The 15,390-nt window shown below is 33.6% G+C and overlaps 1 protein-coding gene across 10 annotated transcripts in view; it reads left to right on the forward strand.

The window, feature by feature from the left end:
- Positions 1-15,390, forward strand: part of LOC129940651 (tight junction protein ZO-1) — a 188,118-nt gene that overhangs the window by 166,385 nt on the left and 6,343 nt on the right. For 5 of the 10 annotated variants that reach the window (XM_056049041.1, XM_056049045.1, XM_056049046.1 and 2 more), the window contains 8 exons: positions 2,300-2,533; positions 2,684-3,246; positions 3,336-3,490; positions 5,951-6,059; positions 6,815-7,010; positions 7,082-7,361; positions 10,869-10,998; positions 12,645-14,554. In XM_056049041.1, coding sequence (XP_055905016.1) covers positions 2,300-2,533; positions 2,684-3,246; positions 3,336-3,490; positions 5,951-6,059; positions 6,815-7,010; positions 7,082-7,361; positions 10,869-10,998; positions 12,645-14,554 — 3,577 coding nt within the window. Of the gene's footprint in view, positions 1-2,299; positions 2,534-2,683; positions 3,247-3,335; positions 3,491-5,950; positions 6,060-6,814; positions 7,011-7,081; positions 7,362-10,868; positions 11,003-12,644; positions 14,555-15,390 lie in introns of those variants that run through there. The other 5 variants (XM_056049044.1, XM_056049049.1, XM_056049042.1 and 2 more) reach the window with 4 other exon arrangements.

The following is a 15,390-nucleotide window of genomic DNA, read 5'->3' on the forward strand; positions in this document are numbered from 1 at the left end:
TAGCAACACTTGTTATTTCTACCAGCAAATCCACTGATTGACAAACATCGTGGACAAATCGTTTTCAGACTCGTTAATTCTCATCAATAATAAGTTTATTTAATTTATTTTCTTTAAAAATTCTAAGAACCGAAGATCTAATTTACGATCTCTAAAGTTAGTGTTTTAAATCGTGATAAAGAAAGAATTGACTGCTTGGTTCATAATTTAACTTTTACAATCAAACATTTTAAAATTACAAATTTAGAAATACAATTATTCTCTGTTAACTTATTTTTACTTCCTTATTCTATACTAATGATCATTATCCTAAAGGTGATGGATAACAAATAATTTTTCTTTTTTATATTTCTTTTATTTTATTCGTATATTTCACTCGCACATACAAAAATTAGCTCCCAGAATCCCCTACTGAAATGATATTCCCTCCATATATAGCACCCCCTTGTAATCTTCCCTGCTGCCGCCCAACTTCGGTGCCCAGTTATTCTGCTCGCCGAACGTCCTTTTCCCTTTCCCCCACACGACCTTTAACCCCACCACGTCCATCACCTCCTTCAATTCATATGCAACTTCAATCGACGAACTTCCACCCACTCACACCACCTGCGTCCATGCCCACTTCGTCAATACAACAACAACAAATACAAATACAGCCGTATCCAACAGTTTTGTCTGTAATTAAACCTGCCTCCTCGATGCCTGGAGGGCTAGCCCAACCTCAGCCGCAGATGCGAGTAACTGACAATCGTCACAATCAGTCTTACGGTAAACGTGATACTTCTTCATTGTCGAATCTGGCTACAGGAACACCGCGAACGGATCGTACAGAACGCCGCACCACTCCTTATTATTACAACGAACTTTATAATTCATCCTCTATATTCGATTCAAACTTAAATCTTCGCTATGCAACCGACGATGAAATGAATTTGAATAACAATAATGTAACAAGCAGAATAGTCAAAGATAAATCTGTAGATGAGATTGTTGGAACCCCGTCTAGTGCATCGAGGACGCATCGTCGCAGCAACAGTCGATACGAATCGAGTTCAAGTGGTAGTGGAGGCACAGGTAGTGTTTGCGGAAGTGCTGGAACTCAACGTGACCAACCCAATGGTGGTGATACATTTGAGAAAGGGGGAGTTCCAATTCCAGCTGCGCGGAGTATCGTCGTAAATGGAAATGCATGAAAATTGCGGGAGTGTTTTGTCCATGATAACTGACTGTTGCGTATGTCCCAAATTATGTCCGTTGCAGCCTACGGTGTTGAGTAGAATGATACGGATATAATAAATTGGTTCCATTAAAAATACTCTAGCAATAATATAGTATTATAAAATTACTTACGTATGTAGATTTGTTGTCGTATATTAGCTTTATTTGTTTTTATGTAATTGTTGCATGATCATTCATAAAATTTAAACCTGTTAATAGCTGATATTGCAGTAAAAATTAAATTTATATTAATCGCTTACAAATATGTATGTGATAAGTAAGCTTATCTTGCTTTATGTGCTGTTGAACTGACACGCTTAGACCATAATTGGTTTATAAGCTGAGTGAAATAAGGCTGCCTGTCGGTATGAAACAACTCCTTAATTCTAAATAAATTCAAGTGGAAGTTTTTTTTTTTAAATGAAGTGTACTTAAATAATATTTGGGTTTGTTTAACAATTTTCATGCCTTGTTCCACTTGCATTTATGTAAAATTTCAAGTTTATTTTCCGACTAAATATTTACCCACGGAATTATATGTTTTAATTTGTATTCTTCTTCTAAAAACGGGCAATTTGAGTTCAAATCTACATGATTCCAGGGTCTCTTCGAAGTTTTAGCCTTTTAAAACTTTGAACGATGGCACCTCAAAGGAAATGTTTATACGAAAAATGATCAATATCAGCATCAGCTATTAATAATCTTACCTACATTTTTTGTAAATAACCATATTCATAAACTCACATATCATTCAAAAATACATTTAACTACCAGAAATATAATGCTAACTAAATGTTTTCCTTGTGTTTTGTTTCTTTTTACATAAAACTCCAAACAAATATTAATATTTTTCATCATTTGGTCATTTCCTTGCTTATCCTGATATCCAATTTTTTTTTTTAAAATTGCCAAAAACAAAATAAAATACCCAAAATACGATAAATCATCCTGCGATTCATTTTTGGAAACACTTTGATTGTCTTGTGTTTTTTTTTCAATTTTCCTTAATTTTTTGCGCTCTTAATTTTGAACCGCTTTTTTTTAAATCGATTTTCTTAAATATCCTTAAAAAAACCTTAAGCCTGTTGAATCCCTATCCGATGATTTCCTATTCCCAATGACCACATCCCGTCTATCGTATGCATCAAGTCCTGAATCCGATTTGGAATTAAGTCCTGGACCATCGACATCATTATCACTTGGCAATTTACCGCAATTGGTTAAATCCAGCTCAGATCCATCGATTGCAACTAATCAGGATAACTTGGATAGGGATAGAGACATTATTGGTGAAGGATTACCGCCTCCATATACGGTAAGAGGACACATTACATTTTAAACATTTATAAATAAAATCATAAAGCTTTCTTGACTATGCAAAATAAATAAAGGAAACAAAGGCAATATCCCAAATCATACCATTTATAAAAAATAAATCGTAATATTTTGATACATTTTTCTTTAGAATCCATATGAACAGTCGAATCCCCCACAAAATCGTCGCCAAACTATGGACACTAGTCTTACGAGTAAATATAATTATCCTGTCGGACCGAGTCAATCGATGAATCCCGATTCTAATAGTCCTCCATCAAATACACGACCACAATCGCTGTATGGCATCAACGCTCCAGATCTACCGCCACGTGTCGATCGGCATGTCAAACCTTCGGACGTAATTGCAAATACACCGCCGTCCCGCACAAGCAGTTCTGGTGGAACAATTGCTCGATCTGCTCAGGAACGTCTCTTTGGAAAACCTACTGTAACCGATGATGTCCAAGCTGAATATGTTTCAAGATCAACAACCAACGATTCAGTGGACCGCACTCAACAAAGTTCTCTGGATCGACAGCAAAGATTGAATTCTGTAGTAGCAAGTCCACTTAAGCCCACTCAACAAAATGGTTCGGCTTATGATAGTGTTTCTAGTTATGATTCATACAATACAACACAATTGGCTAGCATTCAAAACGTAAGGCTGGGACCGAACGCACCAGATGATCTAAAGTCAGTACCGAATGCAAAGTATGTGTTTGTCGTTAGCAAACTTATAGTTGATCAATACATTTATGTCTAATTATTGAATATTTTTTATAATTGTTTTCAAATTTTAGTGTTGGACGTCCAGGTGGCATGAATTCTAATGTTCCAGAATTTAGGAGTGCACATGATCATCATACAAGGAACTTTATAGGAGCAAATGATCTCAATCGACAAAGCAGCCCTGGAAGACCTCAGTATCATGACCTTACTTCGGCGCGCAATATAGGTAAGCTCACAATATAGATAAACAAAATATATTTGAAAATATATTATTAAGGAAAACCATTGTTGAATTGAAAACGACAAAATTTAGTTTGGAAGTTTCTAATGTTTGAATACAAAAAATTGGTGGCACAACAGTCCATTGAGAACTAGTGCCTAGTGACTTACAACTCTGAACCATTCCTGTGTACAAGTAATGTTTCCAGGTAAAGTAGGAACCTACAGTTTTAAGCCGATTCCGAACGAATTTAAATGACAAGAACTACTCTTGAATTGCATTTTTCAATTCCTCGCAAGAGGCAGTGCCCTAAAAAAAAAAAAAAAAATGACACAGGCACGGGTACTACTGTTGGCCTAATGAAAAGAATTCGCTAACGAAATTATTCAAAACTAGTTTTACTCAAAAAAATCGTTTCAGTCTTTTATTTTAAATACAAATTATTTAGCTCTGACTTATCTCGTGAACACAAATCTAAGTCTTTGAGAAAAATCCGTAATTATGAATGTAAATCGAAGTTTTATCTGTTTTAATATTTTAATTTTTTAATTTTAATTAAAAACAATATTTTTACTATTAAGTTATAAATAAAAAATCCCATGTTTAATTAATCTGGGATTTATATATGTACATAGGTAAATATTATACATTTGAAAGCGGGTATTAGGCTGGAAAAGGTAGGACTTAATGTTCAAATATTTAATCCATGAAATTTTATGATTATAATCTTAGGACGTAAAGTTTAAGCTTTTTGTCTAGACATAGTAGGATGGGAGTGGATGAATGTGCAATTTGATAACACTAAAACATTTATTTTGATAGATGCATACATATGTATATTGTCATTATTTTGCTTTAATTTTTAAATCTGATCCTAATTAAGTGAAAATTAAAACGGAAGACAAAACTTACTTCCATTTCTTACTCTCACCTATCCGCGATGATTTCCGGGTACATAATACCGCAACTGACCGATATCGCCGCTGGTGAGACGTTCTAATATAGCTAATAGGCAGATAGCACATCTCGATATTGGAAATCTCCCGCTCAACTGTCAACCAGATTCACCACATCGACACACGACACATCTCCACTATAAAAGATTTCCGAACATTCCGTTGAACGTACTACTATAGCGTTTTATGTGTCGCATTATCAAAAGCGATTACTTGATAAGGAGTATGCACCTACGGTCTGAAGAAATCTCCTGAATATCGCTTCAATGAACTTTAATTCGATAGCCACCATCTCTTCAACTATTTCAAGAAAGCGTAATGATTGCTTCTATGTAGAGAAGTATTTTACAGAACAAAGTATAGTTTTGTCATCCCTGTCAAACTTGTCTGTTTCAGCAGAATGAAAATAGCACGCTGTTCTATTCAAGGGCTTAGACAAGGTGTCATTTGACTTTACTCTGGAAAGAATTGTGCAAAAATCAATCGCTAATACTAGAAGCACAATCTTCCACAAGTCGTATTGCTCGAATACGCCATGATATCGACATAATTGTAAGGCAAGACCAAATTTATGCCGCCATCCACAAAAAAGGACACTGAACGACGACGTCCTAGACAAAACGTCACCAACAATAGTTATAAATTTGAGGTAGTTGAAGACTTTTTTTACTTAGGCACCGCTAAAAGATCAAGTAACGACACCAGCGCTGAAATCGTTTAGTTTCATAAGGCAATTCAGTAGTAAAGTCCTCTCTCGAGCAAATAATGCCACACTAACGACGCCATGTTGATGGTTAAAGGAAATGATGTTCTTGCACTACTATGACTTGAACATTGAGTCCGTCGACTCTAATCATGAAATGTAATTAATTAACTATTTCAGGGTTTCAGTTCTATTCCCCTATTGATACCGAACCACACGAAAGATGTTTTCGGATATATTATAAATACAAAAAACTAAGGTAACGCAACAGTTCGTTTGTGCCTACTGATTTCCATCACTCAACCATTCCTGTGTAGTAATGTTGTCAGGAATGGAGGGGACGGTTTTAAGCCGAATCCGAACGCCACTTTTCATGACAAGAATTACTCTTAAAGAACTTTTTTAATTTCTCGCAAGAGGCAGTACCCGTGAAAAAAAAACTTTAGATGACATAGCTAGGGATCGAACCCTAGCATGACAGTCTAACGCACATTTTTTAATTCATTTTTATTCATTAATTCTTAAAACTATCTTAAAGCTAGACAAACATTCATAAAACAAGCATAATTAACCATAACTTCACTTACTTACTGGTCCCATACGGACACACTGAGTTAAACTATACCACTTAATACATACTAATGCCTTTCGGCCCTAAGATAGTCAAACGCACTAACCATCATGCCACAGGCACTCATTTTTGGATATATTACGCAAACGAAAAGCCATTTATTGATTATGAGATATAAGATTTGTGTTTTATTTTTCAAAATAAGATCTTAACATATTTTTGTTCTTTCTATTCAGATCCGCGAAATGCAGCGTTAAACACACCTGCAAGGCCGTCCAATCTGGGTCTCGAAAATAGTCCGCGAAAGCAAGTTCTCGAAACAAAAACTGATTATGGCAAATACAGGTAAGTCAAAAGGTTTTAATTTATAACGCAAGAACAATCCCTTGACGCTTTTTAAAATAAAAATAAATTTGAAACTTAAATAAAACTAACAAAACAATAAACTTGAGAAATAAACGTATTTCTTTTTGTTTTCTTTTCCTTTTTTATAAACTAACATTGCATGCATAATTTTTCCTGCCAAAAATCATAATGTTTGTACACTTCACATTATTTTTTTGTTTAATTTGCAACTTGTAAAACAAGTAGGCATCATATTCACTTGCAAGGTTTAAAATTTCGCTATCAATCGCATCAAGATTTAAAGTTTATGCCGCCAGTTTGTTCTGAAATACACACAGGAGTTTCTTATATGAAACCAATTTTCCACACCATTTCGCGATATGATACACTTGTTTAAGTCATCCTCTTTTTAACACATAATTGTCGTAAGGAGATTTTTGTAACCTGAACTAACCTGAATAGTTATTTGACGAAGTATCTTAATTTTAAACCTTGTCAATATGCTGCCATAATCTGTTTTGTTTTTAAATAAATAAAATGTTGCCATTTTAGAAGTGCCTACAAGTATAACGCTTGGTGCTCAAAAGCTAATTTTAAGTTGTTCTGCTTGATTTATTAATTTTGTCTTACCGTTGTTTTACCTGTCCTCAAAATTTTGTTTGTTGCATACATTTTTATGTTTTTTCTTCCATTTCTTGCCATTTTTTGTTACTTTAATTCACATCCATCGCAAAAAAATAAACAATGAAATGCAGCCGAAATAATTCAGCATCTCAAGCCGATTATTCGAAAATTCCTAAAAATCCACATGGTATTGCTCCACCACCGAATGTCAATTCAAACGGAAATGGGACTCCAAATGGAAATGGAGGACCATTCAAACCAGTACCACCACCTAAGCCGAAGAACTATCGTCCCCCAATGCAGGGAAGTGGACAATGGGAAAATGGGGTAATTTTATATAAAAGAAAAACTTTTAAAAAAAATTATAAAACTTAATGTTATCCGTATTTGTTTAAAAGGAACCCGGGTCTCCAAGATCACCAAATGGATTTTTCTATCCTCCAACACCTTCGCATTATCATCATTCACAAACTCCTGGTTCACCACACACATCAAATGGCTCAAGTCAACAGAACCATATTTATGGTACTAGCAGCGGGAGCGGTGGTGGGGGTCATTATAACGGAAGTAACCAACAAACATCTTACGTTCAGCCAAATGGATACAATGGTAGTGGGCATCCTTATTCGGGAGGAGGTGGACAACAATACATGCATCGTAGTCATCCTCCGCCTATTAGTAAGTTACTTTAAAAGATCATTAAATGTATGTTTTAATATTTATGTTCATAAATTTGTGTTAACCTAGAGTAATAAGTAGTAAATGTGTTAAAAAGGCTATGTTCTATAGAAACAGGATGATTGGTATAAGGCTAAATCGAATAGGTTGCGTCAAGGTACTAAAAAAATCGTATGAGAGGTTTCCCTGTAAAAAACATACTTATAATTTTTTTATTTCCCAAAAACTAAGACACATTTTAGCATCCGTTTTTTGTGTTTTAATTCAAAATTAATCAGAAAAATACATATGTTAAAAAAAATTAAAATTGTTAGTTTTTTGCTTTTCAAAATGTTAAAGCATGACTCAGAAGGTGTAATCGTTAATTTTTAATACTTTTGTTCACTTTGAAGTCAGAAATAGACGAAGTTGTTCGTGTCTTAACTCAAACTATTAGCTCTAGCCTTTTGTTGCACCTTATATTAATCAGCATGTATTATTTAGTAATAGGGCTGTTAATTACAAGAACTCTTTTTAAATATATTTTGTATTTTCAATAGTTTATTTGTTATGTTTTTGAACCACAAAGAGTCCAAAGCGCTGAAAAGCCTTATAAGGTATAATAAATATTATCTTTAATAGCCTAATAAACAGTGCTTTTAGCCAAGGTCGTATTCAGACTTTGAATCAGAGGGGGGGGGGCACATACTTAACATAAATCTGTGTTTTTGAGCACCGCTTAAAAATTTTCTTTAATTTTCTCTAAAGGAGGCTGACAATATTTAAATAACATAATGTGTATTTTAACCTTACATTTACATATTTCAAGAGGTAAAGTTAAAACACTGTTGTCCATCAAGATATGGTCTAACTATTTAATTTGGACGAATCCTTATACGTATAAAAACATTCCAAGATTCCAACACGATTTTAAATATGCCATATTTAAGAGCTAAAATATAATAGTTTAAAGGGTTTTTGGTGCATTTCACGCTGAAATGTTAGAAATTGTGTTTAAGCGTAGCTTTTTCCGAAAATTATATATTCTTTTTTTGTTGTCATTTCTTTAATTGCGAAGAACGCTTAAAAAATATATGTGCAAAAACCCAGACAGTGAGAGTGTTCTCCAGAAAATGGGATCTTTTTTCGTAGGAAAATAAAACAAAATATATTATTGATATTTTGACGTATGTTTTTCGGCCATATAAAGTCTTTTTTACCGGTACTGCCTCTTGCGAGGAATTGACAAATTCTCCAAGAGTGATTCTTGTCATGAAAAGTGCTTTCTCTAAATAGACAATCGTATTCGGCTTAAAACTATAGCTACCCTCCATCTCTGACAACAGTACTTGCACATTTGCTTCTGCAACTTACTTAAGCCTCTTGGATCGTATTGAACGTAGAGCATTTAGATTGATTGGTGATATTACCATCATAAGATCATTTACGTCACTTGAAAATCGTCGAAATGTTTCTTGTCTCACCCTCTTTTACCGTTATTTTAATGGTTTATGCTCTAGAGAAATTTAAGGGAGTTGCATTCATCCCGTAGTACTCGCGCTTCTGGGAATGCTCATCAATATACCCTCGAGCCCAACTTCGGTCGTACTGTCAAGTACAGAGATTAGTTATTTAGCTGTTCTACGCGAATGTTGAATGCCTTGCCACACTCTGTCTTTCCCAGCCATTGCAATATTCAGGAATTCAAAACCAAGGTGCATCGACATCTCATTTCAACCCCTCTCTCCCTTTCCTAGTGCTCACACTGTGTCTACATAATAAGGGTAGTATTATCCCTTTGAGTGTGCGCTTATTATAAAAAAAATAGGAATGGTTGAGAGCTGTAAGTCACTAGGCCCTATTTCTCAACGGACTGTTGCGCCACCTAAGTTTTTTTTCTACCTCAATTTTTGGGGTCTAATATTACTATTGTTTTCCGTCTGCTTAGAAGCTGATGCTAGAATAAATTCTAAAAATAATACTGTTTTTGGTAAACTGATTAAACATAATTTGATCTTAAAGTAGTCAACAAAATTTAAAAATTTGAGAGAGAACAATGTTTGGTTCAACATAGTTCCTCTTAATATTAAATAAAAACAAATAAAGGTAAACAAATAAGTTAGGAAGAAACTTTAGTGTGCAATCACAAACTACACTTTGCAGAATCTCTTTTTACTGCAGTACTCGAGATCTTTCAAAGCTTTTATATTAATTTAATTTTATTTAACTTTTAATATAAGTGTCACTTTTGTGTGGTTGGGACATTTCTATTCTTGAAATTCTTGTTTAAATCTCCTAAAAAGCCTTAACTACCTATGTGTGACAAAATAAAAGAAAAATAAATTGAAACTTAGTATCAAATCGATTTTGTATTCAAGGTTACTTCTTAAAAACCTGAATTTTTACTGTTTCTCTTAGAAAAGCTCTTATGAAAATAATTAAAATCATTACTAAAGATTTTTTCAATTCTAAATTGTGTAAAAGCATTAATTATAATAACTAACAAATCTTTAGATAAAACTTGAATTATACAACTAAACTGTATAGGCTTTATGGCTAATATGACCACCCTGGATCGTTCATTAGTCAAAAAATTGATAAATTTGTGCTGATCGATTGGAATAGGGCTGGATTTCCGATTTTAGCAACAAAGTTTAAAGCAGTAAAATACAAATATTATTTTCATTTGTAAACAGTAAATAAATAAAAATATTAGGGAAATGTCCATTAATGCAATACGATTTGTTTTGAATTCAAGGAAAATCTTACGTAAATTTAAACAAAACAATCTCCCAGGAGAGTTATGACCCCTACGACCTCCCACCAGGATCCGCCATTGCTTTTAGCTGTATAAATGTCTTCCTTTCATATTATAGATTTTCTAATTATCCTAGGTCATGTTTTAAAAATACTATAGTTTTGGCAATTACCATTAACTTCAACCAGCTAAATTTTTATTAATGCTAGCTTAATGGGACGCTAAAGATTTGAGCACTTTCGAACAAATTTGTAATAATTTTCTTTGTTACAAATTTGTAATAATTTTCTTTGTTACAATTTTTAATTTTAAATATTATTAAAACCCTATCTGAGTCTACCCATAAAAAGCATCAACGATAAAGTGTAAACAAAATAAGTTTTTAAAGTCGTAGCTCATATTTTTACTAGCTGTTTACAATTTGTACCAGCATTTTGCGTAGTTTCATAAAAAATGCTATTTTTGTAAAATAAAATAATTATAAATCTGTATATTAGACACAGATGTAAGCTTAGGGAAATATTTTGGTTATTTTCTCCGACTAGTATACTTTTTGTAATTATTTTCCGCACTATAAATTTGGAAAAAATAGTTTATTGTTGCAAAACTTTCAAACAAACTGAAATTGATTTCAAATGACTCAAAAGTGATTAATAAATTGTATTTTTTTTATGGTCGATTTTAGGCAATCAGTATCTTTAAATTTTAAGTGTAATTTAAAGGAAAACAGTTAATAATCAAGTTATATAAAATAATTTCATTCTAAATAGCTAACCTTCCCCCACATACTCCTGAACGACATGCTCTCGATTTGGCTGGCAGTCGAGAACAACGTGGATCGGCTTTTGAGTTATATCGTAAACCGCAAATTGGAGCTGCTGGGCACCATCATAATATGAGGTAATTTAACTGGTTCTCTTACCCCAATAATTATTTTGAAATTTATTTTTCGTAATTTATCATTTAATGATTCCCCCTTTTCCCTAAAAATTTAAATTAAATAAAATAAATCTAGGTAAAAGAAAACAAAACATCCCTTTCTATGCATGCAAAATATTTTAACTTAATGTTTTATTGTTTTAGTTTCTAACGAAAAATGTTTTTTTTTATTTGTTATATTTTTGAAAATCAAACTACAAGTTTGTTTGGTGTTTTTTTGTTATTGGCATACATCAGCGTTCTCTCATTGTTAAAAGTTCATCAAAACAAAATTTAATATTCTTTATTTGTTTAGATTTTTTGGTTCAAACACATTTTGTTGACATACGCACAAAGACACTTTGATATATTATTATATGCAACTACTTTTTCATTTAACCTATTTAAAAAAAAAAAAACATTTTTCGGGTAGTTCTATACCATCTACAATGTCTGTTTTTTATAATTTCTCTTATATTTTGTGTTCGTGTGACTTTTAAAACATTTCTGGGAATGGAAAACAATTTAATAAAACAAAACGACATTATTTACATTTTCATAGTAAAAGGATAAATGGTCAATTAACAAATAAAACTTATTAAATTTATGTTTCATAAACTAATGCTAAAAGTAATGGTGAATAATGGATATACAAATATTCTGGTGAAATGCTTCCAGTCCATTTATAAACAATTAGTTTTTGTGCATTTTTATTTTTTGTTCTTAAATTGGAGTGTGTGCGTGTGTGACTGAATATGATTGAATCAAAATATTTTTTTTTTCAGATTAATAAAAGTAAAAATAAATTGTTTCTCTTTAATGATTCCTTGGAAAATTGAGTATTTTTTTATTAATTCCAAATATTTTCATTAATAATAAACAAGCAATTATTAAAATTATTTAAAACAAACGAAAGTTCAGGTATTCAGGTCCAAAAAAAGTTCAGTGTCTTTGAAACAGCATTTACCTTTCAATCTACGTAAGTGGTAATGGTTGTAGCGTCTCCAAGTGAGGCATTAACATGAATTACAAATCTTTTCAGTTTTAAAAATGTATTCGCTAAAAAAATTGTAAACGAAAATGATGTAAAACGAAACATTTCAATGTAAACACTTATAACTGATATAAAAAATGTTTTAATAGTGGTGTTTTTATAATGTCCTATTTAGAATAAATACAGCTTTGATTCCGTGTTTGAGACTCGAGCTCAAAAATGCTTTTTTTTAAATATGAATACTGAAAAGTTAGACATTCAAAAGTCAACAATCAAAGATATCTATACAAATTTGTCTGATCATTTTTGTTGATCGTATTGAAGTGAATTGAAAACAAGTAGTCGATCGTACCCCCTTTTATTTAAACTTAAGTTTTCCAAATCGAAAAAAAACATCTAACCATTTTTACGAATATTTTTCAAATACTTAAAACGCATTAATAAAATAGGTCTCTGCATCCGTTTAAAATTATCAAAATTTATGTTAATATTATCAGTATTATCTGAACCTTCCTTAATCCAAACTGATCCTTGAACTTAATATTCCTTACTTGTTTTGTCCTTCTGTGTTTCTCTTTCTCTCTTTTTCTCTCTCACACACACGTATATAACCCATTTTTATCGATACAAATAGCGATATGGAGCCGTATGACGAGCGGTATAATAACTACTATCAAGTCCCACAACATCCTTCTCGTGCTGTTTATCCATCAGATCCTGCTAATAATGTAGCCGCATATCATCAACATCAACAATATTATAACATGTATCCAAATTCACCACCACCACCATTACCGAAGGTGAAAAAGAAATCTGTTCTCAAATCTCCTCTAACTGCGATCAAAAACGCTCTAATTAAGTCCACTCGACCTTTGCGGCGAATGAACAGCATGGTTGAGCAAGATAAAAAATCAAAACCTCTAAGAAGACAATATTCCATGATGGAAAGGGGAATAGGACGGCTTCAATATCCCGATGATTATCCAACCTATCCCGCAGCGATGCATGACCCAAGAATTCCATATAATGGTGGTCGGGCAACAAGTGTTCCTCCACGAGATCAGTACTACGCCCGCGAACAGGAAGATATGAATAGCACGTACCAAAACCTTGAAAGTGAGGACATATATGGAAACATAGCTCCTGCTCAAAGTAGACAAGCATACGATGACTTGTATTCGAATAGAGCTTTGATAGATCTTGAAAGAAGACAGGCAGAGATGATAGCTGCAAATAGAGGCGGCGGGCGTCGAATTATTCGTCGTCATAGTACAAGTGTTGCAGATCGTGGCTATGATCCACGTCGTAAGCCTAACCAACGCATACAAAGTCCTGAAGCTTACGCTTGCGAGGATATATATCAAAGTCGACAGGGTGCTTATATGTTAACCGAGCCAAGAAGGCCTCCAAACTCTGAAGTTATGACTCGACGTCGTTTCTATCCCGATCAAATGGATATATCAGAAGATCACATCTATCAGACCCGAAGGGAAGTTCAACGTAACCAAATATATCAGTCGAAAAAAGAGATGCAAGAACGCATCACTGCAGGTAAGAAGGATATCGAAAGAGAATTTAGTCCGCCCAGTAGTAGTCAATCGGAACGTGATGATAAATCGGAACGAGACTCCATTTATCAGTCCCGTAGAGAAGTAAAGGAAAGCGGTCTAAAGACAAGATCACAGCTTCGGGAACAGATCTACCAAACGCGCCGCGAGGCAATGGAATCGATGGCTGAGCCCATTTATGTGTCGAAAAGAGATGTGGTTAGGCCTGAGCCTATTTACGAGACTAAAGAAGAATCTAGTATATTGGCATCGGGGGAAAATGAAACCGATGAGAAGAAAGAAGAAAAAACAGACAGCACAGTAATTGTAAATGGAAATGGTGGAGAAAGTAATGGTTCCTCTCAAGAAGAAACCCTAAATAATTCGAAACAGTCAGATCTGCAGCTATCTGCGGACACAGTGATAGAAAAAACAGTTATTCCAGCTCTAGCCGCAGCAAGTCTTGCTGAGCCAGAAGACGATGATGAGTTCGATGAGGACGAAGAAGAAGACGAAGAAGAAACTCGTGATGAAGAAGAAGCTTGCGAGGCTGTAGAACCACTCAAACCCTTAAATTCACCAACTGCAGCAACACGATCACCTTACCACAAACCGAACATGCGTCGCACCGCTGCATCACGAACTTCACTTGAAACTCAATACACATCTCAAGCTAGTCTACCTATAGGACCGCCAAATGCAACTAGCACACCCTATGCCAGTGATATGTCACTGCCAATGGCTGGGCCCGTCGCAGCACCAACAATTTCTGGAGGGTCTACGAGCCAAAGATTTCCCACAGTGCCTCGAGAGCCTACGACAACAAAAGGAATTTTCGATCACAATGGAGGCACCTTAGCGGATAATTTCTGGAATGTTTCACTTCAGATTCCACCAGGTGCGATACCTCTAGGTGTCAAACAAGAGATCTATTTTACAGTTAGTGATCCACGAATGGGTGAAACAGTTGGCGGACCGCCTTTGGATATGGAAAATGGTTTGTGCACAAACTAATGAAAATAATATTTAACTGTTGTTCTGTTTTTTTTTTTTTATTTCTTAAGATGTTGTTTATTTTTCTCTTTGTCACCTTTTATTTTATGTCTTAATTAATGCACCTCAATAACAATATTTATTGTAAATAATATTTCTTTGTGTACAGTTTTGTTAACTTTTTTAAATTGTATTTATAACTTTTTTATGAGTGTATGTGTGTGTGTGTGTAATAAGGTATGTAGCTAATAATATGTATGTTTGTTGCTTTTTTTCTATAATATATAGTTAGTGCTCGATGCTGTATTTTAATAACAAATATTTAAAAAACTACTTTCTGTAGTATATAACTTTAAATGCTCAGATCATAGTTATACTGATTCTTACAATTTAGAAAACCCAAATATTTATTGAGAGACCTGACCGATACTTCTCTCTTTTTGAATGTCCGTGAAACTGTCTGAGCAGTGGATAAATATTCAAAATGGGAAGACAGAAACTATGGAAATACTTTCCTCAATTTTGTTCTTTCTTGAATGAGAGAGTGAATTGATGTGAAAGGATTATGCTATCATAATGAAGATCTTAAACACATTCATTAAATTTTGCGGAGTTATACTGTTAAAATATAATAATTGAGTCTGGAAAAAAAATTGGCATTGGACAGGTTCAGAAAACATAAAGGATTTTATTTGCAGTTAACTGTTTTCTTTGAACGTACACTTTAAACAATACAACTAGTTACTTTTTCAAGCGTCATAAATTTCAATCTCGGAAATTTACTTCACTAACCTCTTCGTTTATAGTCCAAAAACTACAAAAACATTTTTGTTTGCAAAT

The sequence above is a fragment of the Eupeodes corollae genome, chromosome 1, assembly GCF_945859685.1.
Source record: "Eupeodes corollae chromosome 1, idEupCoro1.1, whole genome shotgun sequence".
NCBI classification, from domain to species: Eukaryota; Metazoa; Arthropoda; class Insecta; order Diptera; family Syrphidae; genus Eupeodes; species Eupeodes corollae.